This window comes from Haemorhous mexicanus, chromosome 5 (genome assembly GCF_027477595.1).
Source record: "Haemorhous mexicanus isolate bHaeMex1 chromosome 5, bHaeMex1.pri, whole genome shotgun sequence".
NCBI classification, from domain to species: Eukaryota; Metazoa; Chordata; class Aves; order Passeriformes; family Fringillidae; genus Haemorhous; species Haemorhous mexicanus.
In genome coordinates this window covers 67,740,135-67,765,670 of record NC_082345.1, presented here as the reverse complement: position 1 = coordinate 67,765,670, position 25,536 = coordinate 67,740,135, and the positions used below count along the sequence as shown (strand labels likewise).

The following is a 25,536-nucleotide window of genomic DNA, read 5'->3' as shown; positions in this document are numbered from 1 at the left end:
CTGGAATAATGTGTCCAGTTCATCTTATCCACAATTTTCATTCCCCAGTAACACATCTAGATGCCTCCAGATTCAAAACAGAAGTTTTCTCAGGCTTGGATTCGAGACTGATTGTAAAAGAAGGGACAGAAAAGAGATGTAAGCAGTTGTGGTAAGGAAGCAGAGATAGGTGATGAGAGATCACGGGTCACTAAAATGAACCACCTTGCACATATGTACTTGGGCTTACCCTGAAAGGCACAGAAGGGAAAAATCTGATGAAGGTTGAAGAAGTGTGTTTGTGGGCGGTCTTTGGGCAAGATGTGTTGGAACCAACTTTGTGTAAGCTAAAGAAACAAGTGGAGTGACCAATTTGTCAGTAGGGGTCTAGTAGAGGTGGGAGTGAACCCCAGCATGGAGAATTGTCTGAAGGAGCAGAAGAGGATGAGACTGTGCTGTTAACAGCTAGAGAAAAGGATGCTGCCGCAGCTGAGCCGTGGGCCTGGTCAAGAGTATCCGCTCATTGAATGATTAAGGAAGTAAATTTGGAGAAATAATGAGCCACAGGGATTGTCTGGCATCCTGAGAATACACCTTTTTTAGAAGAAAATATGTGTGATGTGTATGAAGTACAGTTCACTGAAAATGAACTGAATTCTGGCCATATACAGATAAAAGTTATGGCCTCTGATTTCAGGCCAGAGGCAGAAACTCAGGTAGCAACTCAGGCAGCTTTGGAAAGACGAACAGAAACACTGAAAGCAGGAAAACCTTGAGATGCTGCACTTCAAGTACGTGCGCTCCTCCCGCAGCAGCCACGGGAGGGCAGCCCCGGCTTGCTGATGGCAGCCCCTGTGCTGGTACCGGCTCTGCTCCGGGCAGCCTGCAGCAAATTTAATTGTGCTGCTAGCTCTGCCCAGAAGTGAATCCTGCAGAGCACGACAGGTCTTCTTTCCTCTCCCTGTCTGTGTAAAATACCAAACTTGGTGTTATGGCTGTGAGTGTCACAGGGGACAAGGAGGTAAAATTCTCTGCACCCATACTCAGCCCATCATGAGAATTTCGCTGGTTTTAAAGCACATCTTTCAAAAATAAGGTATTGGTGACCAAGTGCTGCTTTTGGATGAGAAGAACCACTGAAAAATATGATTATGACCAGCTTTGCAAATGTTTCTGCGGAAAACTTGATTTCTACTTGTACTTCTTCCCTAAAATTCCTCTCATCTCCTTGTTCTCTGTCCCTCAGTGTCCCAGCAAAACCTACGATCCGCTCATAAAGTCTACCAGGGACTTCCCTGACGAAGTCATCAGCTTCATCCGGCGGCACCCGCTGATGCACAAGTCGGTTTACCCGGTGACGGGAGCGCCGGTGTTCACGCGCATCAACGTGGACTATCGCCTCACGCAGATCGTGGTGGACCACGTCATGGCAGAGGATGGGCAGTATGATGTCATTTTCCTAGGGACAGGTATGGTAGAGAGCTGCCAGTGTCATTCTGCACAAACCTCATTCTTTAAGAGCACTTTTATTCCAGTAGGTTCTGAATAAACCTGAATAAAGCTCCACGTTAACATCTTTTTCCCATGCATGTGAATTCCTGTGTGTTCAGGAAGCATGTAGGTGCTCCTGGTTCTGATCCAGCTCTCCCTGCAAATGCTTAAATTAAATTAATTTGTCAGTTCAGGGTATTACTACTGTTGGGATTTAAATGCCTCCTGCTGCCTAGGTGATAACCCATTAAGGGGTCAGAGTACCTGAACTTTCTTACCCTCCAAGTACTACCTGTCTTTACATTACATGGTAGTCTCACATCCTGCTGAAAGCACATCAATAAAACTATTAAAAAAAAACAGAAATTACCTCGATAGCTTCAAGGAGTGTTTCCTATTATCAGTAGTGACATGGTGCTTCAGCATTTTATCTCATGTCATGCTGAACAGTTAAGGATTTCAAATTGAGCCTAAGGCAACAGTTCCACTCAACTAATTTAAAAGATAAAAATTATCAACATGAAAGCTCCAAATGTGACAACCAGGATTGAACAGAGAGAGGTTAAGCTATTCTGTTAAAGAAGAAACTGCTTTGCTGTTTTTCTCTGGATAATTATTTATCTATTTACATTTTTACAGTAGATAAATGCCTTAAGGAAAAGGCCTAGTTGTCCCATAGTAATTAAATTTAGAATCACTGGATGAATCACCCTACAGCAAGGTATGCTAAGGAATACGAATATACCTATTCATAACATTTCTGAAATAATAATCTACCATATTACTCCACTGGGGTTTTTTTGTTCTTATTTCATAATTCAACATTGTCTCACTCTCATTCTGTATTGGTCTTAGCAAGCACTTTCCACTGGTAGATCTGAGTGCTTTAGTAGGGAGATCATTGCCATTATCCCCAACTCAGAGAAGGTGAAACTGAGGTACATAGAGGTGGCAAGGTTTATCCAAGTGCAGTGGATGAGCTACTGCCATGAGCTTCAGGGAAAATAAGATTTCAGTTTGAATCCCACCTCAGTGCTATTGGATTGCCCAGCATTTTATCTGGCTTGTGAGCAAATTTTGTCATATAGCACAATTTGATATGTGTGGGTATTCTGAAGTAACTTGAGGAAAGGAGTGAATTGTCAGAGAGCATCATCTCTTGTAATGTGGGTGGTCTCAGCCTTGAAGAGTTTTCTACCTGTGTTACACCACACAGGAGTCTAGAGATAGCCTCTCTCTCAGAACTTTCATGTCTTTCAGCAAAATTGGTTTCACAACCCTTGTCTTCTAAAAACAGACAATGTCACAGACTCTCTGTGATCCCAAGTCAGTACAGTGGTGTCAGAGAAGAAAGCACAGTTTCATTAAAAAAGACCATTAAAATGCTGTTTGCTCCCCCACTGGCTGAGAAGGATGGAGATGAGCTTTAGGCATGATGGTGGAAAATCCTTGTTGCTTTCTGAGAGCAGTATTAATATAGTCAACAGAGAAAAGGAACTCTGTCCCAAACTGTGAGATGCCTAGGATTTGGGAGTGCCCACTGCAACTTACTTTCCTTGTGATAAGAGTGCGAAGAAATAATTTGAAATTTAGTTGTCTGAGAAGATGAGTTCACTTGTAAAAATGTACAAAATATTCTTTTAGTGGCTGTAGAAGCTGCTTTCATATGTTTGTTGTCCTCTATTTTAAAGTTTTTTGTAGAAATAAAATTATATTGGGAGACCAACAATCAAATACTCCAAGGTTAACTGTTCCTACCTGGCATTAAGACAAACACTTCAAGTGTAAGTAGTCAGGTTTAGAGGTGTCAAGGCCAGCAAGTACCATGCAGTCACTAGATGGCACTCCACAATATGCAAACATTTCTTTTTCTGCAATGCTTTCCTTAAAAGTGAGTTATCTTTTCTGTAAGTGGGTGGTTTTGTTCTGTTTTATCCTCTAAACTCATTGTAAGGAAAGAAATTAACTCAAAGATAAAATTTCAATTATATAGAGAGACTGAATAGGGATATAACAAAAAACCCTGAAGATGCTGAGCAGCAGAAGATCAGTAGCTTACTATATATTTGAATGTACACAGCCAACTTGTACATGTGTGACTTTGGCAATTATGTCAAACAAACTCTGGAAAAAACTGCTAATTCATAAGGCAAACTGTAATAATTTGGCTTTGATTGGTAATGTGAACTTCAGTAGTGTGGGAAAAGAAGAATGAAAATCTCATTCTTTGCCTTGTAATGTATTATTTTTCATTATTTCACTGCTATGTGTAGAGTTTAGGACTCAGCTGCACTGCATCATTCCCACATCCCAGCACCCAACCCACTTCCCCTGAGCAATTTCTGAGCTCTTTTTAAGGCTGTTCAAGGTTCAGTAATGTGTAATGGTCTGACATGAAATGAGCAGCTTTTTTTTTTCACCAAGCAAGAATCCAGGTTAAAATTGATGAATAGATTTAACTTTAAAACTCTAGATGACTCCAAAGAAGTAATGAATAAATGAAGATTTTGATGCTGAATGAAGTTGGGTTTTTAAAAAGAAAAAGTCCTTCAATGAAAAAATAAAAAGTGCATTGTTTAACTCATTGCATTAAAATGAAGTTTACTTCTGATTAAGGAGCTATACTGGAAACAAATTAATTCTGTAAAAAAGAGGAAATCATTTTCTGCCAATTTAGTCCCCTGAGCCAGTTCTCTTTGGGGTCAGATGGGCCCCAGTTCTGGCTCAGGGAAATGTGGAGAAACTTGTAGCTGGCAGCATGGACATGCTTGTCTGTGTGTGTGTGTTTGTATAGCAGGAGAGCTGGACCATCCCTGCCAGGAGCAGCCTGTGACTGTGTTGGCTCAGCCATACAGTGAAACCATAAATACACTGCATGGAGAGAGCTCTGCAGGCTGTAGTGGATGCAGAGGGGATAGATGTGGTTGGAAAGCAGCATCCCTCATGGATTAGCTTTATCTACAGGGCAGGAAATGGAGTGGCTCACATCTATTGAAACATACCTGAGGGTTTTACATGAGGCACATTTGTTTCAGATGTAGGCACAGTCCTGAAGGTTGTGAGTATCACAAAGGAGAAGTGGACCAAGGAGGAGGTGGTCCTGGAAGAGCTGCAGATATTCAAGGTAAGCATGAATAGCCACAACATCAATTAAATATTATTCAGGGGACTTCATGGCCCAAACTGGCTTTGTCTGTCTGGTTGTTTGTTTAGTGGAGCTCATTCAAGTTTCCAGAGGGACACTACATAAATTTTTAAATGCCTTGGTATTCTTTGGGCAAGTCAATTGAAAAATGTCCAAAACCAAACAGACCATGATTTTTCAAACCCGTAGAAAGTGTAATTTAGCCTGCTTTGTTCTAGTTTGAAATCTTATTATGAGCCCACATTTTTTATTATTTATACCTATTAAAATAGTAGTACTGTTTTTTTATTGTGAAATTTTCTATGGCCCAATTGCCATTGACAGTATTCTAAGGTACAATCATAATTTTTAAAAAACAAGCGCACGAAATTCCATGGGTGCAGAGAAATCCTTTAAAATAGCAACAATAGGCATTGAAAACATTAGGAAAATAAAAAAGAAGTTAGTTTTGATTATCAGTGTGCCTTTATTTATTGGTGAAGGCTGACTCAGTATTTTTGACCATTTTGATTTGGGTATTCTGTAATTGGAACCCTGCTAACACCAATGACTTCTTGATAAATACAGCTTGTGAAAAGCCCAAGATTCTTTTTGTTGCACAGGCACAATTTGTGACTAACTTTAGTGCTGGTAAAGGAGCTGACAGCAACATACTTTTACATCAGAAAAATGGAAACCTTTGTCTTCCCTTCTGATTTTATTTTTCTATTTATTAGTTTCTTCTTAGTTCTTTGCATTCTCACTTTGCTTTCTTCTCATGCTACACAGCTCTTCTTTAGTTTTCACTTTTCTTTTCCATCAAAGTTCATCTGCATCCACAGCATTTTGATTAATTTCTCACACATCCTCTCTGCTATGTGCTGTCCAGCCCAAATTGTTGTCCATACTGAATAAATGAATTTGGGACTTTTCCAATGGTAAGCACAGGATCATTAACAATTATTTCAAAGAGTTCATTTCTTCATATGCCTTTTGATATGTCATGTGTATGATGAAGCTTTGATTTAAAGGATCTCTATGTCTTCTTCCCACTGTCTTGGACACCAGTTATAAATATCACTCAGAAAATACCAAGATAACTCAGTTGCCTGCCAAATAATGAGCAGTTCCAGTATGTGCACCAATTTGCTGCATTCTTAAAACATAACGTCAAGGGAAAATGTGCCATATCATATTTAAAACAAAAAAGAGGTCATTTTTTTTATACTCAGTAGACATTCCTTCACATTTTTATTGGTAATGTTTATAACTGCTACCTCCATGTTTTTGAATCCAGAAAATTGAAGGGGGTAATGGCTGAAAAAATGTGCTTTATTTCCTCAAACTGCATTAATATTAAACAATAGGCTTAGATTATTCTTCTGTTGGGTGATAGCTAATACCCTGAGCTTTGTGCTGTTCTTACATCAGTTACAGGCAAAAATTTCACTGTCTCTCATAGCCATGAAATATATCCTGGTGCAGAGATCTGCCTATGTATCCCTGAAATGGCAGCTAAGCCTTTCAAATAGTGCTTAATATGAACTAAAGTTGATGTAAAGGCTCATTGCCCAGGATGGGGTAGATAGCAAACTCTGAGAAGCTAATTCCCTCCTTCCATCTGGGGAAATTTATGGGAGCTCTTTTTGGCAGCATGAATTTCTTGATTTTCTGTTGTTTAGGGTTTTTTTTTTTAATATTTTTTTAAACCATGCAAACGAACCTGTAGTTTTGTTTGCTTATTGTGTGTTAAGTTTTGCTCTCTTTTTCACTAAGAGCGGGGAATTTGTAAACTAATACATCTTGCTGCTTTATTTTTTCAGCATCCTTCATTTATCTCGACCATGGAGATTTCTCAGAAACAGGTAATCATAATCTCATTTAACTACTGGAGGATATGGGGTACACTGAACACCTATTTTCAGGTGATGCCTGTTGCTTAGTTGCCAGGCTTTCCATGGATGGCTCTTAAAATGTAACTGGAAGGAAGGAGATATGTTTGAAATTGTTTCCCTGCCTAATTCCTATTTGCTTACAAACAGTAATTTGTGTACCCAGGCTGGTAATTATTCAGGGAAACAAACCTTTAGTCATATGGTAGTGGGATTTGTAAGTGTGGTAGTGGGATTTGTAAGTGAAGCCAATGCACATTCTTTTTCCAGCCTCCAAAAATACTTGTCTCTTTACAATCTAGCAATAAATTATTATTACTATTTTTGTTTTTATTTTTATTAGTAGTCAGGAGAGATCAGGGCCTCACTGTGCTAAAATTTGTATGCACACAACCAGTCCCCCTCCTCTAAAATTGCAGCCTGAATCTGGGTGGTCCAACCCTGGCAACGCTGGGGCCGGTCCCAGCGCAGTATCTCCTGATGGGAAAGGGTTTTATGGCAGCTCCAAGCTCTGGGATGGCTCCTTGCATGTTCAGGAGGCAGCGTGACACCAGAGCCACCCCTCCCTGACCCACAGAAGTGGCCAGAGCAGCTCTGGCACAACACGGCTCACTCACACGGGAGGAGATATTTTGGCTTTCAGGCACGCACAGCACAGCTGGGTCCCATCTCCCATGAAAAAAGGTGGCAGGCCAGATGGAAGTGCTGCATGAGCCAGCTCCAGCTTGGACCACCCTTGGCTCCACAGGCGTCCCACTCGCACGCTGGGGACAGGGCAGTAACATTATCCCTGTCCTACCTGAGGATCAGAAGCAGAACATGAAGTTTATCCACACAAGGTCACCCCTAGTTCCCAGATTGTCAACATCATGAGTATCCAGCCCTCGTTTTTAAATGTGTTATTAAGCCATTCTTTCCGTGGTTTGGTTCTGATCTTTTACTACAGCACACATCTAAAGGTGTGAGGGTGTTGAATGCTGGTGTCTTTCCAGGACTGCAGTCCCCTTTCCTCTCTGCTGTGTTGCTGGGATGGATGGGCACTGGCCAATTCACACTGAGCTCTGAGAAACATTTCACACTAAAGGAGGAATTTTTCCCTTGTTTTACAAAATCTGGGATAAGGTTAAAAGTCTGCAACTGTGGCACTGAAGAAGGGAACTTTTTACACTGGCTACTTGGAGATCACTTCTAATTAATTCGCTTTGCCTGATTTGCAGCAACAATTGTACATTGGTTCCAGGGATGGATTGGTTCAGCTCTCTCTGCACAGATGTCACACGTATGGGAAGGCTTGTGCAGACTGCTGCCTTGCCAGAGACCCATACTGTGCCTGGGATGGAAACTCTTGTTCCAGATATGCCCCCACTTCTAAAAGGTAAAAAAACCCCACAATGTGCTGTAAAAGATCTTGCTGCTTGCAAGAATTTTAGATGTTCCAATTCACAACTTGTTGCCTTTTTACTTAGCATATCATTTGCCTTAAAATGTGATCATACTCTGGCCATGTTTCACATTTCTACTCGAAGAGCTGTGAAGACAACATAGCTTTGTTTAAGTGTGTGTGACAGTAACTTGGCTATGGCAGCTAAGATCATAAATCCATCACTTTCCTTTTTTATGCTGAATGCTTCAAGTCTCAAAATGCTCAGATGGAGGTCCAGGCTATGGCTATCTCTGCCCAAGAGGCAAGAGCCCCTCTTAAGCTTCTGACTTTTTCAGAGTAGTTAGAAAGCGGAGTTTAACAGAGCATCCCAGAGTGGTCAATAATAAAATATATTTAATTCCCTGACCTAACCCAACAGTTGTATTTGTGGTCTAGCCATGAGAGGGAGACAGAGATTTGAGTACCATGATTTGACCACATTGGCAGCAGTCTTTCCACAGTGAAAGAAGCTTGATCTGAATTTTCTGTATCCACCAGCTAGGACAACACCTTGGATCTGGATGGAGGGAGAGCACACTGTAGGGTCTAGCAGTGCAGTGCCTCAGCTGCTGGATGTGTCTCCTGAAGTTTTTGGCTGATTTAGCTGGAACCAGAGTTCTTCACAGCCTCTTTATTCTGCTTTGGACAAAGTCCTCCTGACAGTAATTCTTGCAGTGGGGTTGCAGTTAGAGCTCAGGCTCTGGAATGACACTTACTACCTTAGGGGTCACAGGGCTGGGTCCTGAGCCATTGAAGTTAATGACTCATAAGTTATCATGTCATGGTGTCAAGAAACTTTATGGGTTCTCCCTCATAGCCAAAGCAAACTAAATTCAGAGAAGCATAAAAGAAAGGAGAAAAGCAAGTGTTCAGGCTCACTGCAAAGTTAGTGACACATGAGGCTTGCTGAAGTCTGGGGTGGGCTGGGACACGGAGATCGATGGTCCGTGCTTTTTAACAGATGTGCAGCTTAGAGGGAAGGCTAAAAGTCTGTGTCTCCAAACAAAGGATGGGTGACTGGCCCTGGGAATCCTGCAGCAGATCAGTTACTTGAATGTTTTCCTTCTGTGCTGAAGGCTGTGCTTCCAACATGTCTATAGCTTTTGCTCAGTGAACAGATCAGCCTTAGCAACCTGCTTTCCTTCCGAGGCCATGCTCTGCACACGGGAGGTCCCACTGCTGCTGCTGTAGGGAAAGAAACAGTTCTTTCCTGGGTCTCCAATTCTTCTACTGAAAAATTGAAAAAGTTGCCATTTTTTTTCCGTAGCTCTTGTGAAATAAATGCTGTCATACACAGAGAAAGAGTTTACTCTTTTTTTAGTGCTATTACACTGAAATAAAAGTAAATCACAGTGAGTTCATGTAACACACCCAAAGATTGGTGGGCAAGTTAGTAGATCATCTCAGACCACTGCCTTATGTGTATTCTGTCCATTAAGATGAAAGATATCAAGATTTGTCAATTGTTTTTTAACAAACTAAAATACATGCTCTTCTCTCTTCATTTTAATAATTGCTTTTTTATTCAGTATTACCTTGGGCTAATTACTGAGCTTAATTTTGAATATCACCTGTTGAACTTCAGATCTTTTTCATGATCTACAACATGAAATGTTTTTAGGTATCTGCAACACAGTCCACCCCACCATTAGACCTGTGCTCCTAAAGCAAGTTCAGAGACTCTTTCTGTCACTGCTTTACACACTCTTTATTTTAGGCAGATATATTTCTCTTGTTTTTTCCCTTTTCTCTCCCAGTGGTTTTCCCAAATCACAGGCTCTTCTCTTGATGTCAGTTATACAAATCTCTCAAGGCCACATGCTGCTTTGAGGGTGAGACTGGTTTCAGTTAAGACTGTAATTGTCAGCAGTAGGATGGGAGCAATGCAAGTCCACATCTGCTGAGCTCCTCTGTATTTTATTGTTGCATTCCAGCAATTATGTCTGAAGTGTTACAAGTTTGCATGCTCTTCCCATAGGCGAGCCAGAAGGCAGGATGTCAAGTATGGAGACCCAGTTGCACAGTGCTGGGATGTGGAAGACAGTGAGTATTTTTCACCTTTCTTGCTCTTCTGTTGCTTAGGCAGCAGATTTTGCTGTGACAGTCTCTGTCTCCAAAAACTTGCTAAGCTCAACATAACAGTTGCCCTTGCCACATTTCATATCCATTAGCCCTCACACAGTTAAATGTTCAGAGCTGGAGCTGGTGAGGGACAGCCAGCATGGGATGTCACCCTTGCATCCCTTATGGGCAACCCTCCCCAGCACTCACACCAAGCAGGGAGGTATGCCCCTGACACCAGAACATCACACACGTCTCTGAAGGTAGCTAATGGGGTGTGCATGATGTTCCATCCAGAATCAGGGCAGCAAATCCCATAAGGAAGCTTGCAGGGTTGGGTGGGGAACATGCCATCTCTCCTCTGCCGCTTGACAGTGGCCCAAAGGCTGAGCTGCAGCTGCCAAACCAGCCCCTTCCCACAGCTACTTAAAGACTCCTGTTATTAACACAACCCCCCTTCCCCCTGCCTGCTTCCCCCTCCCTTTCCCACACCCTCTTTTCAGATGCCAAAGGGTCTGGCTGCTCCTCTGGCATCTGCAGCCCTTCTCTCTCAGTGAGCACTGTCAGTGTGAAACCCTGCGGTTACACAGCAATCTCTGTGGCAGCATAAAATAAATGAATAGCATTCAAACCAGAGCTTGGCTTTGTCTGGGGTTCTTCTAGCTGCTTATTAAAGTGAACAATCCAGACAAAACAGTATTGATTGTATCACCACGTTGAACACTGGCTTTGGGACAAGCCATCCCTTCCCATTGATCTCCGGTTATTCCGTGCGGCTGCGGTGCTGGGTCCCTGCTGCAGACCTCAGTGGGAGGCAGTGCAGAAATCAGAGCTGCTTGCCATGGGATCAAAGCCTCAAGTCTGTTGCACAGTCTAGAGGGCTCTGACTGTACATGTGTGCTTGCAGACATAGTTAAAAAGTCAGGGTAGGATCTCATTTCCATCAAAGTCAACGACAAAACTCCTGTTCATCCCAAGGGCCAGAATTTCCTTGCTTGCTGCTTGCCATGACTCTCCAAACACTGATATCTGAGACTGTGCAAAGCTCAAGGTTATAGAAACCCTAGCAGAAAGGCTGACAGTGTCACATTTTCCTGGAAGGATAAAGAGATACTGGAAGAGTTAGCTTTATTAGACAAATCTACAGTCTTGTAGCACAGAAATTGGTACTAATTCTTTGCCCTGACATGGTGCCACCAAATAGCAATTTTATCCACCTAGGAGTGAATCCTGTGTGCCATAAACCCATGAAGATGACCTTTGTCACTCCAGGCTCTTGGCTTATTTAGGCCATTTGTGATAATCAGTAATATTGTGGTCCCCAAACTTATTTAAATCCACTGCTCTCCCAGAGACTTTGTTGGCTGAATGAAGTTGTTTGGCTCTACCTAAATCTTAGTGGCACAGGGAAATGATGCAGAGAGCTTGAATTTCTATAGATGTCATACAGGTATTTGTTATATTGAAAGCATGATCCAAAATTGTTTTAATTCTGATGTGGAGCTAACTTTTGATTCGGGAGGCATCACTGTTTTCACCTTCCTGTCTGTTATTCACAGGGCATAAGAAACAGCTTTAGTCTCTTGCTAAGGTAGATAAGACACAGATAAAAAAGACTAGAAGAAAAAATAAAGACGTAGAGATTAGAAATTACTTGCTCAGATTTACAGAAGACCAAGAAAGGATTTCAGATCTCCTCATGGCTCCTTCAGTGTTTGTTCTGAAACATACTACATGGCATTTCAAATTACAGTGAAGGGAAGCAAACTTCAGTTTACTTTAGCTCTGTGACTCCTTTGGGTGAACAAACCAGACCATACAATCTAACTTAACAGGTTTAGCTCAGGTTTAGTAGTTGCATTACTTAAAGGAAAAATACAGGTCAGCTTTTAAATTCCTCATAGGTGAAAGCCCCAAGTTTAAAATGGAGCAAGCTCATGATACAGATTTTATTGACCTCCTTAAAAACCAGTTGCACTGAAGGAAGGTTAGCAGCCGCCTCTAAATCCTCATAGTTATAGTTTAAGCTAAAAGTTAAGTTTCCTTTTGCGTTTTTATAATTCACTCACTCTTATAGCATCTGTTCTGAATCAGGCTGTTTTCCCATTGCTTTAAAAAGCAGGTCAGGGTTAATCTCCTGTACCATGTTTGCTTTCCAGGCATTAGTCATGAAACTGCTGATGAAAAGGTGATTTTTGGCATTGAATTTAATTCCACTTTTCTGGAATGTACTCCTAAGTCCCAGCAAGCCTCTATTAGGTGGTATGTTCAACGCTCTGGAGAAGAACATCGAGAAGAGGTAAGTTATAATCATCAAGGCAGGTTTCCTCCATAGAGAATTCAGCTGAGCATTGAGAGGCAGGAGTTACTGGGGCTAGTCAATGTTTTACTTTTCCCTGCCTCACCTCAGGTATCACATAGCATTCTGCTATCACCATTTGGGGCATGCAGTGGGGAAGAGAGAAGCCATTTGCACTGTATCATAAGCAGATTTGGATATTTATTTTGACTTAACCTGCCCATCTTATTAAAAAAAAAATAAAAAGAGAGATAATATAGCTAAGTGATTAAAAAGTCAAAGCTGTTTTGTCCAATAATTAATGCATCTGCTTCTGTAGGTGAAAGTATGTTCAAAACCTTATGTTTCAGTAAAGTCTCAGCTCTATTTAGTTTCTGATTGCTTTCCCTTACCATGTTGAGCAGTGTAGCTAAGAATTGCATGTATGGTTTGCTGCTTCTCTCCATCTCTCCCCAGAGGAGGAATGGTCTGTGGTTAAAAGGCTTTTTATTTGCTTTTTTTCTTGTTAGTGGAGTCTGAGATTTTTTCTTAAATGGCATTTAGAGAATTCAGGTTAAGGATTGCTCCTTGCATCTGGTGTAGAAAGCAGTGAGATTTGTGATGGCCCTTAATTCTTTTGGGATGGAGCTTTGGGGTTGTCACTGATGGAGAAGCTCTGGAGAAGCCTCCAGGTTGCTACAAACCCCCTGCACAAATTCCTGATGGTTCCTCTCTGAGCTAGTGACAGAAGGGCTCTTCAACATGACTAAAAGGTCAATGTACTGGGACTGGTTTTGACTGGGTTTGTGAGTGAGTTTCAAACCTCAGGAGTTTTCATAGCCTTTCTGTTACATGAGTGATTTTGTGTCTGAGTCCAAGTCCTGCTGTGATGGCAGCCATGGCAACAGGGAAGAAGGGAAATGAACTGCCCTTTCAAAGGATCTGGTCCCAGGTGCTAGATATGGTTTTTTGTTAGATGTTCTTCCACGACAAAAATTAGTTTAAATGACAGGAACTATCAAACATACAACTGGTGTTCCACCCTCAGTGATAATTCATCCTATGAGACTTCCTGAGTGCAGAGGACATGCTGGTCCGTTCCAGGGGCTGGGGAATTGAAGGCAGGGCAGGTGTCTGGGAGGGAATCCCCTCTGGGTGAGATGTGACTCATGGTACTCACCCCAAAGTTGTAACCCCAGTTATGTCTTGGCCCAGAAAGCCAGAGTTGGGGGATTTTCTACCAGATAAGACAAAAACTTACAAGGCTGTATATTGACTGTAACGCTCCAGTACTTTTAATTTATTCCCCTTCTCTTACACGTTTGGGATTGACAAAACTTTTTTCCTCTGCTGGGGGAAAAAAAGTGTAATCAATTTTTAGACAGGTGCATTAGCACCAAAAGAAAGAGATTCCTACTTTGAAATACTGCCTGTAAGCCCCATTACAGCCTGTATGTGGAAATAAAAAAAAGCCTTCTGATCAAATGGCCAAGAACACTCTCAGCCACAGGAGGTTGAAGGGCACACCCAGCTAGAAGTGTATTGGCATTTAAAGACCTACAGTCATTCATTTTACTGAAATGGAGTTACCTTTACTCTCCTGTACAGCAGACTCTGTGCTCACCTTCCCTAAGGCAGCAGTTTGTAAATGCACTCACATATTTGATCAGGGAAACAAGTAAAGTACTTTCTTAATTATTATCATGTATTTAATTTTAAAGTAAATTTAAGCAGATAGTTAACAGGTTTCTGACTTGGGGGGCAGGGGTATAAGGGGTGTTTGTTCTTGTTGCTTTTCTTTCCTTTTGTGTGGCTTTCTTTCCTTTTTTTATGAATGAGAAGTCAAGTTTTCAGAAGACTCAATCTTTTTAAAAAGAATGTATTGCAGCTATACCATGAACTATAAACTTTGCATAAAGGAGCCAGTTCCCTGTGAAGAATGTAATATTTCTGTATCATAAGAGATTACACTTTCAAGACTTAAAAGCCTCTTTTGAAGGGCTGCTTTTGAGTCTTTATCTGTGTCAATTTAAGGAAAAAGATATTATCAGTTGATTTTCTCATAAATCACAGGTTCAGCTAGGCCTCTGAAGGTCATGGAACCAAGCTCAAGCTGTCTTTCTTGTTTGATCATAGAACAAACTGCAGGTCAAACCAACTTTTGAGCAAATTTACAGCTTGCTAACATGTATAGCATAGCCTTAATAAATGCTATACTCTTTCTTGATAGGCATTGTATTTCCAGGAGGTTTGTTGTGGCAGTGACTTGGCCCTTCCTATTTGTTCTGATCCAAATGCTCCTTACCCAGGTCTGGTGATGTCCAACATAGCAGGACTGCCAGCATTCCAAGGATGTGCACATTGGGAGGGATTTAGGAAATGTGTGCACATGTGTGGTGGCATTAGAAGCCCCAGCAAGCACACAGAATTCATCTTTGCACATTAACAGCAATGTTTACTGGGCTTGTTCTGTGTAAACAGTCTGACATCTGTTTGCATGAGAAAAGTAAATCTTTCCTAAAAGGCTGGATTAACCTCTGAGGCAAATTTAGTAGAAAATTTGAAGGAGAAATGTGCACAAATTTTCTACAATATGAATGTTAAAAGTAGGCAAAGAGCTTTTTGTCACACGTTGTGCCTTAATCCACAGCAGTGCCTCTGTGATCTAGTTTTGGTAAAACTCAGCTCTTGGGGTGATTTTGGGGTTTTTTTGGTTGGGGTTTTGGGGGGTTTTTTGGTTGTTTGGTTTTTTCCAGTCTGAAGACAATAGCCTATAGAAATGGATATACACATGTTGATGGTTAGAGGATCAGGTCACTTAAACACAGTGTATAGATATTAGTTCTGTTTGAAGCTTGCCAGAAAATTCTAATAATAATTTATAGTATTTTGACCCAGCTTAGTTTCAGGATCCTAAAAAACTGAACTCCTGAACAAACTCTGTTTGCATATATTAAATTGTTTGACATAATTTCTAGAAAAAACAAAAAAAAGACACTTTTTGTTTACTTTTTAAGATAACTATATTCATGTAGAAATTACATGTTTTCAAATGCAGGGTGTTAAATTCCTAATTTCATTTATGGATCCCTAAATGATTGACCAGGTCTGTAGAGATGCTGAACAATCATTCCTCCTATTTGATGGAATAAGGGTGAAATGTTAAAATGTTAATCCCTTAATAATTTCCAGATCCAGAAATTGAGGTTTCCAGGTTTTCTAATGTGATTTACCAGTGAAAATGAGTTCATCAGTATAAAAACCTGATTGGAGACCTTCCTAGAAAATCTGAGAAGCAGAGTAATTGACTTTCTTTTCAAAGTACTTCAATTTGACAAAAATACCATATGTGACAGAAACACTGAGGTCATATTTAATGTATAGCTTGATCTTTGCTCAGCCAATGCACTACCATAACTTTTCCCATTACAATTATATTTTCTGCTTTCTCTGTCTCCCTTCCTGCAGCAGATTGCTCAAATAACACTGTGCATTCTTCTGGTGCATGTCTTAGCAGTGTAACTTATTGTGATGACGATACCATGCTTTGCAAATGACTCCACGCACCTGGAACTTAGGTTACGGACTTTTAGTTCCAGGGCTGGAGCTGTAATATCTTAGCAAGTCTTTAAACTTGGCTTTACAGAGAGATGGCTTTGCACTGTCCCAGACATGCACTGCAGCTTCCTGAGGGAAGGGAAAGGGCAAACTCCAGAGTAGATGGGAAGCATTTGGCCCAGCAGGATGTCCCCGACATTTCACCCTGAAGGTCATGGTTCAGAATGTGACTTCCAGGCAGAGCAACCTGCGGGGAGGGACAGGATCTCCTGTGGTACAGAAGCTGTCACCAGGTCATTTTGCTGCCAGTGGGAGTACATTTCCCTGTAGTTTAGGGCTGTTTTAAGGTCAGGAGTCAAATATCTAGTGCTTTTGTGGTTAGTGTTGCTCACGCAATTGATCATGTTTGTTCCTGTGCGTGCAGCGTTAGTCAGTGGGATGACGGAGAGTGTTTCAGTGCCTGGAGTTCATAAAAAACTCTGGGGACGTCATCTGTTCGTAGTGTCTTGGACTGCTGAAGCTCCCTGAAGCTTTAAACAGATACTAGTTATTTCTCAAAAAAAGTCCTGTGTTATTTTATGTATATAACAAGTGTCAGGACTGCAAAAAGCAAATGGCATGGCTCCCTACAAAGGCATTAGTTCTGGTGTCTCATTGCTCTGAAAAGCTTCAGCCCCTCTGCTTTAGGCTTCACTTCATCCTCAGTTCCCTGTGGCTCCCGATCTGCCAAGCTGCCACCTCAGTAGCAGGGGACAGAACAAACCAGATGGTCCAAAGTGACAAAATAGGTGCAGATCACTTTAAACTTTCTTCTTTCTGCTCTGCTTATACCTGGTGGTGAAAATAAATCCACCAAAATGCCTGGGGGTATTCCAGTATCTCCTTCAGCAGTTCTCAGCCTTTCCACATTCCTATCCCGCAGCTCATACTGTGTTTTCCTGGTGGACCAAACTTAATGACCATCTGATATTTTGGTAGATACAAGAGCTGGACCCACTTTTGGGCAGGACATATTGCAAGCACAAGGCTGTGACCTAGCTCCCCCATCACAGCAGGGATGTTTCTTTCCATATTTTAGGCATTTTTTTTCAATTAATCCAAGAGATAAGTTTCAGTATCTTTTTGCATCTGGAGATTTTTGCATTATGATGGCAACTTTGTTACAAATATCTGGTCTAGCAGAATCGTAAGAAAGAAAGCCACAGATTCAGTGCCAGCCCTAAAATCCAAAAGTTGGGTGATGGCTGAGTCAGGCAGAGGGCTGCGCACAGCAAGGACTGAATTTCCAGTAGTTCCTTCTGCCAGGGGAGTGTAATTCTGTGTTTGAATCTTTAGGTCAATGAGAAAGAAGGTCATGAGAGTTGGGAAAAAGAAATAAAGGGATTAATTCTGCAGCCTGAGGACTATGTATAGTTCTCATGCTTTCATTCTTTTATTTTACTGTATAATTCATTGTGTTTTTTTTCTTCTAATACCTTGAATGTCTTAAGTAAGACTAATATTTTTTACAGTTTCATTGGGAAAGAGGAGAAGTAACTCTGTACTGAGTGACATTTCTGATTTAATTTGGATATATTGGAGAAGTAACAGGAATGGAGGAGTTTAAAGTTTAGTCTCAGAGTAAGAAGTAAGTAAGAAGAACTTCACCTTGAAACTAATAGGAATCATGCGTGTCCATAATGCCATTTTACCAGCAGCACATTCTTCATTTTTCCTGAGGCTGTTGGTGAATTAAAAAAAAGATGTTTTAAAAAAAATTAACTGTACAGCTGTGTTGTACCTAAATTATTATTTTCCCATACAAGAGAAACAGTCATGTGTAACAATAATGTCAGAAAAACCCTAGAGTGATCTTTATTTCCAGTCAAATGATGAGGATGAAGAAAACAATAGAAAAACGAAGATGAATGTGAATTCTCTGCAAATGTTCCTCATTTTCTTTTCTCCCTCTCTCAGTTTGTTCAGGGGTTGCACTAACCCATGATTAGTCCAGCTTTACCTCTAACATTTTTTCACATGTTGATTAATGAGGAAAGGCAGGCTTTGAAGCCACTTTCTTCTCCCAGACAGGTGCAGTGTTTTAACTGTGAAAGAGCTGACATGTGAATTATTTGTAAAGAGGGAGCTATCTAGACACATCATTAACAAAGGACAAAAAGCATTGACCTAACCTGGTGCCACAGCACTTTCAAATCCTTGATTGTTTTCCAACTTACTGATTGTTTAAAGATTTGCCATCATTATTGGCAATATTTTTTTTTCCTTCATTGTTAAATTCAGGTTGTGAAAAAGCAAGTGCTAGATTTGCATGGAGTTCTTTTTCCTTTGCCATACATTGCCAGAATCTATGGTATGTGCCATAATTCTGTTAATGTAAGTTTTGTAAAACTGATGTTTTATGCTTATCATGATAGATGAAAGTACAATTTGTTGATACAGTCTCATCAAAAATCTGTTCCCACTTCACTAAGAAAAGAAAGCAATTGGTAATCAGTTGCTTCATTTTGAGTGATTTGTTTCCTTTGGAACAAAGCTGTCTTTCGTGTTAAAGTTTTATTGTATGCTCAAATTTAAGGACATGTCAGCAAGCTTTTATGAATTTAAGCCTGTGTACTTCTGAATTGCTAAATCCTATTTAGAAATATTTGGAAGAGTTACTGATTTTGACTTGATGGGGGGTGAAACAGTGAATCCACAGTTGAACAAAACGAAATTTCTTTTATTTAAGTAATCTTTTCACTTCCCTCAGAATTTAATAAAATACATTTTAGATCTATAGGTCAGGAACCAAAGACCACATTAAACATTCAAGTGAAAGGTTAAAGATCTACTACCAAGTAATGAAATGCCAGGTGTTTATGAAACTCCAGAGCCCTGTGGGGAGGAAAGCAGAGAGGAAAGACAGGAGGAGTTCTGAACCTACGGGTAAAACAACATAAACAGGATACCAAAAAGAGAAGTGAGGGGGGAAAGCAGTAATGAAGTGTTGCTCAATATGTGTGAAATCGGAGCCATAATTTTATCCTGCCAGAGGATAGGAAAGGAATGAACAATAAAGTCACAGAGGAGGAGGTGACAGTCACCCTAAATCAGTGTCCAAGGTTAACACAGTACACTGTGTAGGAGCACTGCTTCATTGAAAGTAGGAGTCATGATGGGCTGGGATTAAGGGGCATAACCAATTTAGACTTTTACCTTTCTCTGTGGTGTCCCAAGGCAGAGCAGGGGACAGCTCCATCAGTTAACACATTTATGACTAAAAAGGGATGGCTGTTACACAAATGGCAAATAGTTATGAGTAGCAGGGTGCTGGACTTGGGGGTCCAGTGATCTTTTCAAGTCTAGATCTGCTGTTATTCTGCCTTTCTTTCACTGAAAAGAGGCAAAGCCCTAGAGAGGGCACTTTGGACTGGCACCCAGCCAGCCCAAACAGCCAGCTGGAGCCCTTCCAAGTGTGGGAGGTGCACAGCTGTCAAGAGGCTCTAGACTACAATAGTGGCAGAGCCACCGGCAGGCAGATGCTACTGCTGCGATTGCATCAAGCCCCAAGCTCAAAGACATCAGTCCTGTTTTCACTCAGGCAATGTGGGAACTTGGTCTTTGCACAGTGCCTTATGAAACCCAAATGTCTGGAAGTTAGCTGCTTCTTCCCAGGCTTCTCCCAAAATTTTGCAAACGTGGATCTTCATGTTGACATGAAGCCTGGGCAGAAGAAAGGGATTTTCTTGTTGTCTTGCAAAAGCCAGGCCTCCAAGCACTTCCACCTGGCCCCTGCTCCTGCTGCTCTCTGTGGAGCACAGCACCACAAGGAAACACCTGTCCTAGACATATTTCTGCCTACAGCTCCTTATTTGTGGATTCTTTTGTAAATTTTATGCTCCTGTTTTTACTGTAAAAAAGGAGCATTTACTTGGAGTGAAGTGTCACTCGCTGATCCAGCTGAAGACTAGTGCCCTGTGCCGTGGGTTCTGCAAAAGAAGAGCAGCCTTTTTTAGTTTGTCTCCCTGTTATCTTCTGTGCATGTGGCTTGACCATAATTTATCTGGTTTAAACTCAGTGTGGTAAATCAGAAGTAGCTTGTGCTCATGTAGCACCTGTTGTCAGGGCAATCGATTTTACAGGAATTTCCTGAAATTTGTATCATTTCACCCTCCGGGTACTGAGTAGATATGCTTATATACAGTTTACAAACAGTGAAACTAAAGCTCCCAACACCAACAACTGGGGCCGGGAGCCAAAAAATACTTGGCCAGAGAAACAGGCAACTAGAGCTACAAAATCTGACCTGCTTTTATAGCAGCTTATTTCTTGTGTCTGCTGCTCTCCTGTCTGTGGCAGTACACAGGCCTGTATCCATCCATCCATATGACTTTCCTACATACCTGTCTAATGCATATGTTACTAAAGACTGTTACAGCTGAAGCAGTAGGAAACCAAAATCTCTGTCTCTGGTTGTGTTATATTTATATGTATTGTTTTTTCTGGTGATCTCAATATGGTCTCTAAAACTTTTTTAATGATTTCAAAGTCATTGTCATAGAAACTTAGAAAAGGATAAAGCTGAAAGCCCTATAAGGTCATCTCATCCATCTCTTTGCTCCAAGAGACTCTATTATGATAAAGTATTAGTGAGTTAGAATCATAACAGATGGAGAATCATATGTATGTATAATTTTTTTCCCATGGAGTAGCAGAGGGAATCGTGTGCAGATTTTTTACATAAAGAAACAGTGTGTAGCTTACCCGCTGTGAATAAATCTAATTTAGTCATCTTTATGCCTCCCTGATCTTCACCCTCTGAAGTTTGCTGGAGGGTCAGATGTGCACTCTGGGAAATTTTGCAGATTCTCTGTTGGTTCTTTCCACCCCCAGCTCCCCCTTCTCAAACCCACTACCCAACTTGAGCTGAAGTTTTCCCCCTTGGCAGTGATGCTGCCAGCAGAGCTGAGGCTGCCTCCAGCAGCAGTCCAGGTCTGTGGGTGCCAGCTGTGCTGCAGCCTCTGTGTGGCAGCAGAACACAGCGTGCCTGGGAGGGAACAGCCTGGGACAAACCGGCATCGTTTTCAAAGGAAATGCTGGTGCTGGATGTCAGGAGTTAGGGCTCTGCTTTCTGCTGCCACCTCTGCTACTAATCTTTATATGGTCTTTGGCAAATCACTTACCTTCTGTGTTTCCCAGATGCAAAAATACTTAGGTACCCAGTGCCCCATCCTGTTTATTGGTTTGGTTTGCGTTTAGTTGTTTGCCTTTTTTTTTTTGTTTTTGTTTTTTTTTGTTTTGTTTTGTTTTTTGTTGTTGTGTTGTTTTGTTTTTTGGTTTTTTTGGGTTTTTTTTTTTTTTGGAGGGGGGGAGCTATTTTTTGATTTAGGTTGGTTTAGAAATAATATTCAGATTACCAGATACATAACTTACCTGGCAGTGTTACTAGTCTAAGGTGCACCTTACTTATAACATGTGAGGCCCTGCATTTTTTAAATATTTCTATTCCTAAATGAAATTACGGCTCTATGCTGTCAGACTTCAGCTCCCCCTTGCAAGCTTATTCTTTGTTTGGGGTTTTGGTTTTTTTTAATTCTGATTTTTCTCTAAGTTATTCTACACAGACCTTAGCAATAATAGATCTGTACACTGTTGTAACCGTCCAGCCTTATTGCCTGCTTTTAATCACATCTCAGTGAGTCAAAGCCAGCATCAATTTCCTTTTGTAAAATTTGGTTGAAGCAGATCAGAAACACAACATTTCACTGTAAAGATCAGTAGTAGTATTCATATTCATCATAACAGGGCCTCAGCACTGCTAGCACTCTGGTATTTTAGGTGTATTACAGATACCTCAAAAAGAGCAGTTAAAAGAATGATGGGATTTGTGGCAGTAAATAGCTCCCCTTCCTTGGAGAGTGCAGCCTCACTCACTGCACTGTGCTGTGCTGAGTGCTGCTGTCTGTCCTGTCAGCTGTACAGCATGTGTCTTTTGCTACTGCATGCTGAGTGTCCGTGATCCAGATGCTGCAGCTAGGAACAGGACTCAGGCCTTGAGGGAACTGCTGGTTTCTGTCCCAGCTGCACCATAGGGATGGGACACGCCATGTGCCAACCAGGCCGTGCCTCCACCTCAGCACAGCATTGACACCCATCTCATTTTGGCTATGAGACTCACCTCCTGTGCTCTCTTCTTGTCCAACCCCACAGCTGAAGGCTGATGAAAGGATCATTAAAACAGAGCATGGGCTGCTGATCCGCAGCTTGCAGAGGAGGGACGCTGGAGCCTATTTCTGCAAAGCCCAGGAGCACACCTTCGTGCACACCATCGTGAAGCTGAACTTAAACGTCATCGAGAACGGACAGATGGAGAGCACTCAGAAGACTGAGGATGAGGAGGGCCGGGTGAGGGATTTGCTGACGGAGTCCCGGCTGAGGTACAAGGACTACATCCAGCTCGTCAGCAGCCCCAGCTTTAGCCTGGATGAGTACTGTGAACAGATGTGGCACCGGGAGAAGCGGCGGCAGCGGAACAAAGGTGGTGCCAAGTGGAAGCATGTGCAGGAGATGAAAAAAAAGCGAAACCGAAGGCACCACGAGCCAGCCAGGCCACCATCGACGTAGTTTGTAAATGCTATTTAAAGAAAGGACATTTTCCGTTTAGCAAAAAAAATACTGTGTTCTGGTTTTGTGCATCTTGCCTATGAGTTAGTACTGCTTCTTCTTGAAATCAGAAAATTTACCATCACTGTTAATCTGTGTGAGAATGTACAGTGGGATTCAATGCCAAATGAGATGTTCCTTATTGGAGTGCTGCAAACCAGGCAATCATTTCAAATGCATCCATTAAAAAAAAAGTGTACACTTTTAGCTAATATCTGGGTAGCCTTAGACTGTGTGAGCTGTGTTCTTTACTTCCTTTGTAATTTTCACATAGGGTTTAGTGTTTGTGTTCCCATATTAACATTTGCTGCCACATTCCACCCCAGAGGTGGCTATGTTTCAGGGGAAGGCAGATGTACTTCCAGTTCTTTGGCATCTTTCTGAATAAGAAGCATGGTAGAAATGTGTGACAGATCTGCAAAAATACCCCTAATTTACCCACTGGGCCTGTATACAGGCACACGGGTGGGGTTTGCTAGCACAGAGAGGCACAGCAAAAAATCAAATTAAGTTTTGGCTTAGGGACAGCATTCATTCTGCCCATAAAAAAGAGAAAGCATAATCATAGTTTAAGAGAGGGGAATTATCGAGTGTTACTTGTTAGTGTTTGAGTAGCCACCAGTTTGCAGTCCATCTGCTGAAATGAAATGCTGACTCTAATTGAAATTGCCACTGAGATGCTTGGGAGTAAATTTCCTAAGTGGTCCATGGGAGGTATGTGCACAAATCCTATTAACAAATAATGGGACTCTTGCCTGCACCTCTTCTGTGCCTCTAAAGGTTCAACTCTGGCTGTTTCTCTGGCCCTTTGCTGGCTTTGTTTTATGCAGAGGAAAAGAAAATTAAAAGACAACAACAAGGCTAAAATGAAAGACGATGAGGGAAATGTGTAGTGACTGAGACCAGTGCTCTTGACATGGAGCTGACATTCCTCAGATGTGTGTATTCTTTGGGATTTTTTCTCAAAGGTCTTATGTATTTTTAAGTTGAAAATTTGCATTGTTGGAATTAATACTTTTATTATAATTAAATAAGAGATGTCCACGTGTAAATAAAACTTGTAAGTTAGAAATTTGCTGTATACCATAATTTCATTTGTAAAGTGTTCCTTGTTCCCTGGTTTATATTTTGGGTTTAATAATGTAAATTTTTACATGTAAACAAGAAATACTGGCCTCATCCTTGTCTGCTTTACACCAGTATTATTCAGTTTGATTTTATTCCTGATATGCAGCAACAAACACAAGCTCAAAATCAGGCCTGCTGTCTCCTCTGATGGCTGAGTCACAGCCCCCCTCTCCTCTGTTCCATCGAACCTCCCTCCGTTTTGCCTTTCACGCCTTTTTGAGTGTGAAATGACAAATTAGCCACTTCCTCACATGGAAGACAGCTTTGATGGATACCAAAATGACAGACTTTACTTGTTTCTCATGCATTCTACAGATCTTGAGAGCAAAGTCTGTGGGAAAGGCGTGCAATTGATGTGCACCTCATTAAGGGACCAAAACTGTTGGCTCTGGAGCCCTCGCCCGTGCTGGTGTTTGTGAGCGCATTCAGTCACAGATCTAAAATTGTGAAGGTCCAGTTTGCATCGTTGTTCATTTCCTCTCTGTTGAAAGTCAGATATGGCAAAGTGCTTTTCAGATTTCAGGAAGGAATCTCAGCTTACCCACGTTTCTTGTAAAACCCAAAAGCTGCGTTTGCATGTGTTGTAGAAAAGCCAGCGATACCATATGTCATTAATTTTAGATGCTTTTTTAATAGGAGATGTATGAGTTAATTAGGAGATATTAGATAGCATGCATACAATGCTTTGATAGTGTAAAGCACTGAGTGCTAAATATTATAAAATACATCTGTGGGGAGGAGGGAATTTCTCAGCACAGGACCTTTAATCAGCAGAAAGACTGATGCTAAAGATACTAACCAGTCGTACAGTACTTTGAGAACATGCAGAGAACTTTTTGGCATTTTTGCTGCAAAATAATGTAGACCAGGCATTTCACAAGAGGCTCATCAATTTGGGTACCTTGATTTTAAGGCCAATTAAGACTACTTAGGGAAGGTATGGGGGGTATTAAACTACTACATATAAAGCACATGGATGCTTAATATTCTTGGCTGGAAGATTATGCTGTCACCATACAGAACCTGCCTAGTTATTCCTTATTAGATTTTTATCAGTCCACAAAGCCCCATTTCTTTTTCTTGGGCATTAAGGAAATGAGTGGAACCACACCAAGGCTGTGGAACGTCAGGTGGGCTGCATTCACAGGCACTGGCAAAGGATCCACTCTACTCATCAGTGGTGACATGGTACTTCGATTGACAACTCTCATCACGTTGGCCTACATCATCAAAAAGCAAAGCAGGGTCTTTTTTCATACTTTTTCTCCTCCGTGAAAATTAAATCATCTGATTAATGTTTGGATATGATTGGGGGTTTGTATTCTACAAGTGAAACCCCCCAAACTGACTTTAGTAGAAATATGGGGTAAGGGTCTCAGTACTGGGAACGTTAGATTTAAATGGTTGAATTAAAATGTTATTGCTCTTAAAAACTACTTTCATTTCTTTTATTTCAAATGTTCTTGCAATACGATTCTTAAAGAAATTACCTCATCAGTCTGGGGTACAGTGGTAGCATAAAACCCCAAGTGAGATATAAGACCTCTTCCATCATGGGAAATAAATTCAATATCCTCCAAACCGGTATGTTGCATTGGGTTCATGCCACCCCAGGGAACATATTTAATAATCCCACATAGATAAAAGTCTGTGTTTTGATACACTGGGTAAGATGAATGCTGTAGCTGGCAGGGGTAGCACACCTCATACTGTGCAGGTAATACACAAGCAAGGAATCCACAGGACCTTGGAGACCCAGGAATGAGAGGGATAGATTGAGAATCACTACTGGACCTAAGGCCTGGCTTTGTTAGGTGGGACTCGGCAGTGCAAGCCCGGGAATAGGAACAGGAGGAGCCATGGGTCTTTACCACAACCTGCAGTCCCAGAGGGAGGTTCAGAAGATTACCTAGACCAGAAACCATAACAGAGGAGTAGCCCCCACTTTTCAAAGGGGTTT

The 25,536-nt window shown here is 41.3% G+C and overlaps 1 protein-coding gene across 4 annotated transcripts in view; it reads left to right on the top strand.

The window, feature by feature from the left end:
* SEMA3D (semaphorin 3D) overlaps positions 1 to 25,009 on the top strand; it is a 133,068-nt gene extending 108,059 nt beyond the window's left edge. For all 4 annotated transcript variants that reach the window (XM_059847458.1, XM_059847456.1, XM_059847455.1 and 1 more), the window contains 7 exons: positions 1,226 to 1,448; positions 4,506 to 4,594; positions 6,418 to 6,459; positions 7,704 to 7,861; positions 9,888 to 9,952; positions 12,130 to 12,269; positions 21,996 to 25,009. In XM_059847458.1, coding sequence (XP_059703441.1) covers positions 1,226 to 1,448; positions 4,506 to 4,594; positions 6,418 to 6,459; positions 7,704 to 7,861; positions 9,888 to 9,952; positions 12,130 to 12,269; positions 21,996 to 22,409 — 1,131 coding nt within the window. In that variant the 3' untranslated portion in view covers positions 22,410 to 25,009. The remainder of the gene's footprint in view (positions 1 to 1,225; positions 1,449 to 4,505; positions 4,595 to 6,417; positions 6,460 to 7,703; positions 7,862 to 9,887; positions 9,953 to 12,129; positions 12,270 to 21,995) is intronic.
* Positions 25,010 to 25,536: the final 527 nt, after the last annotated feature.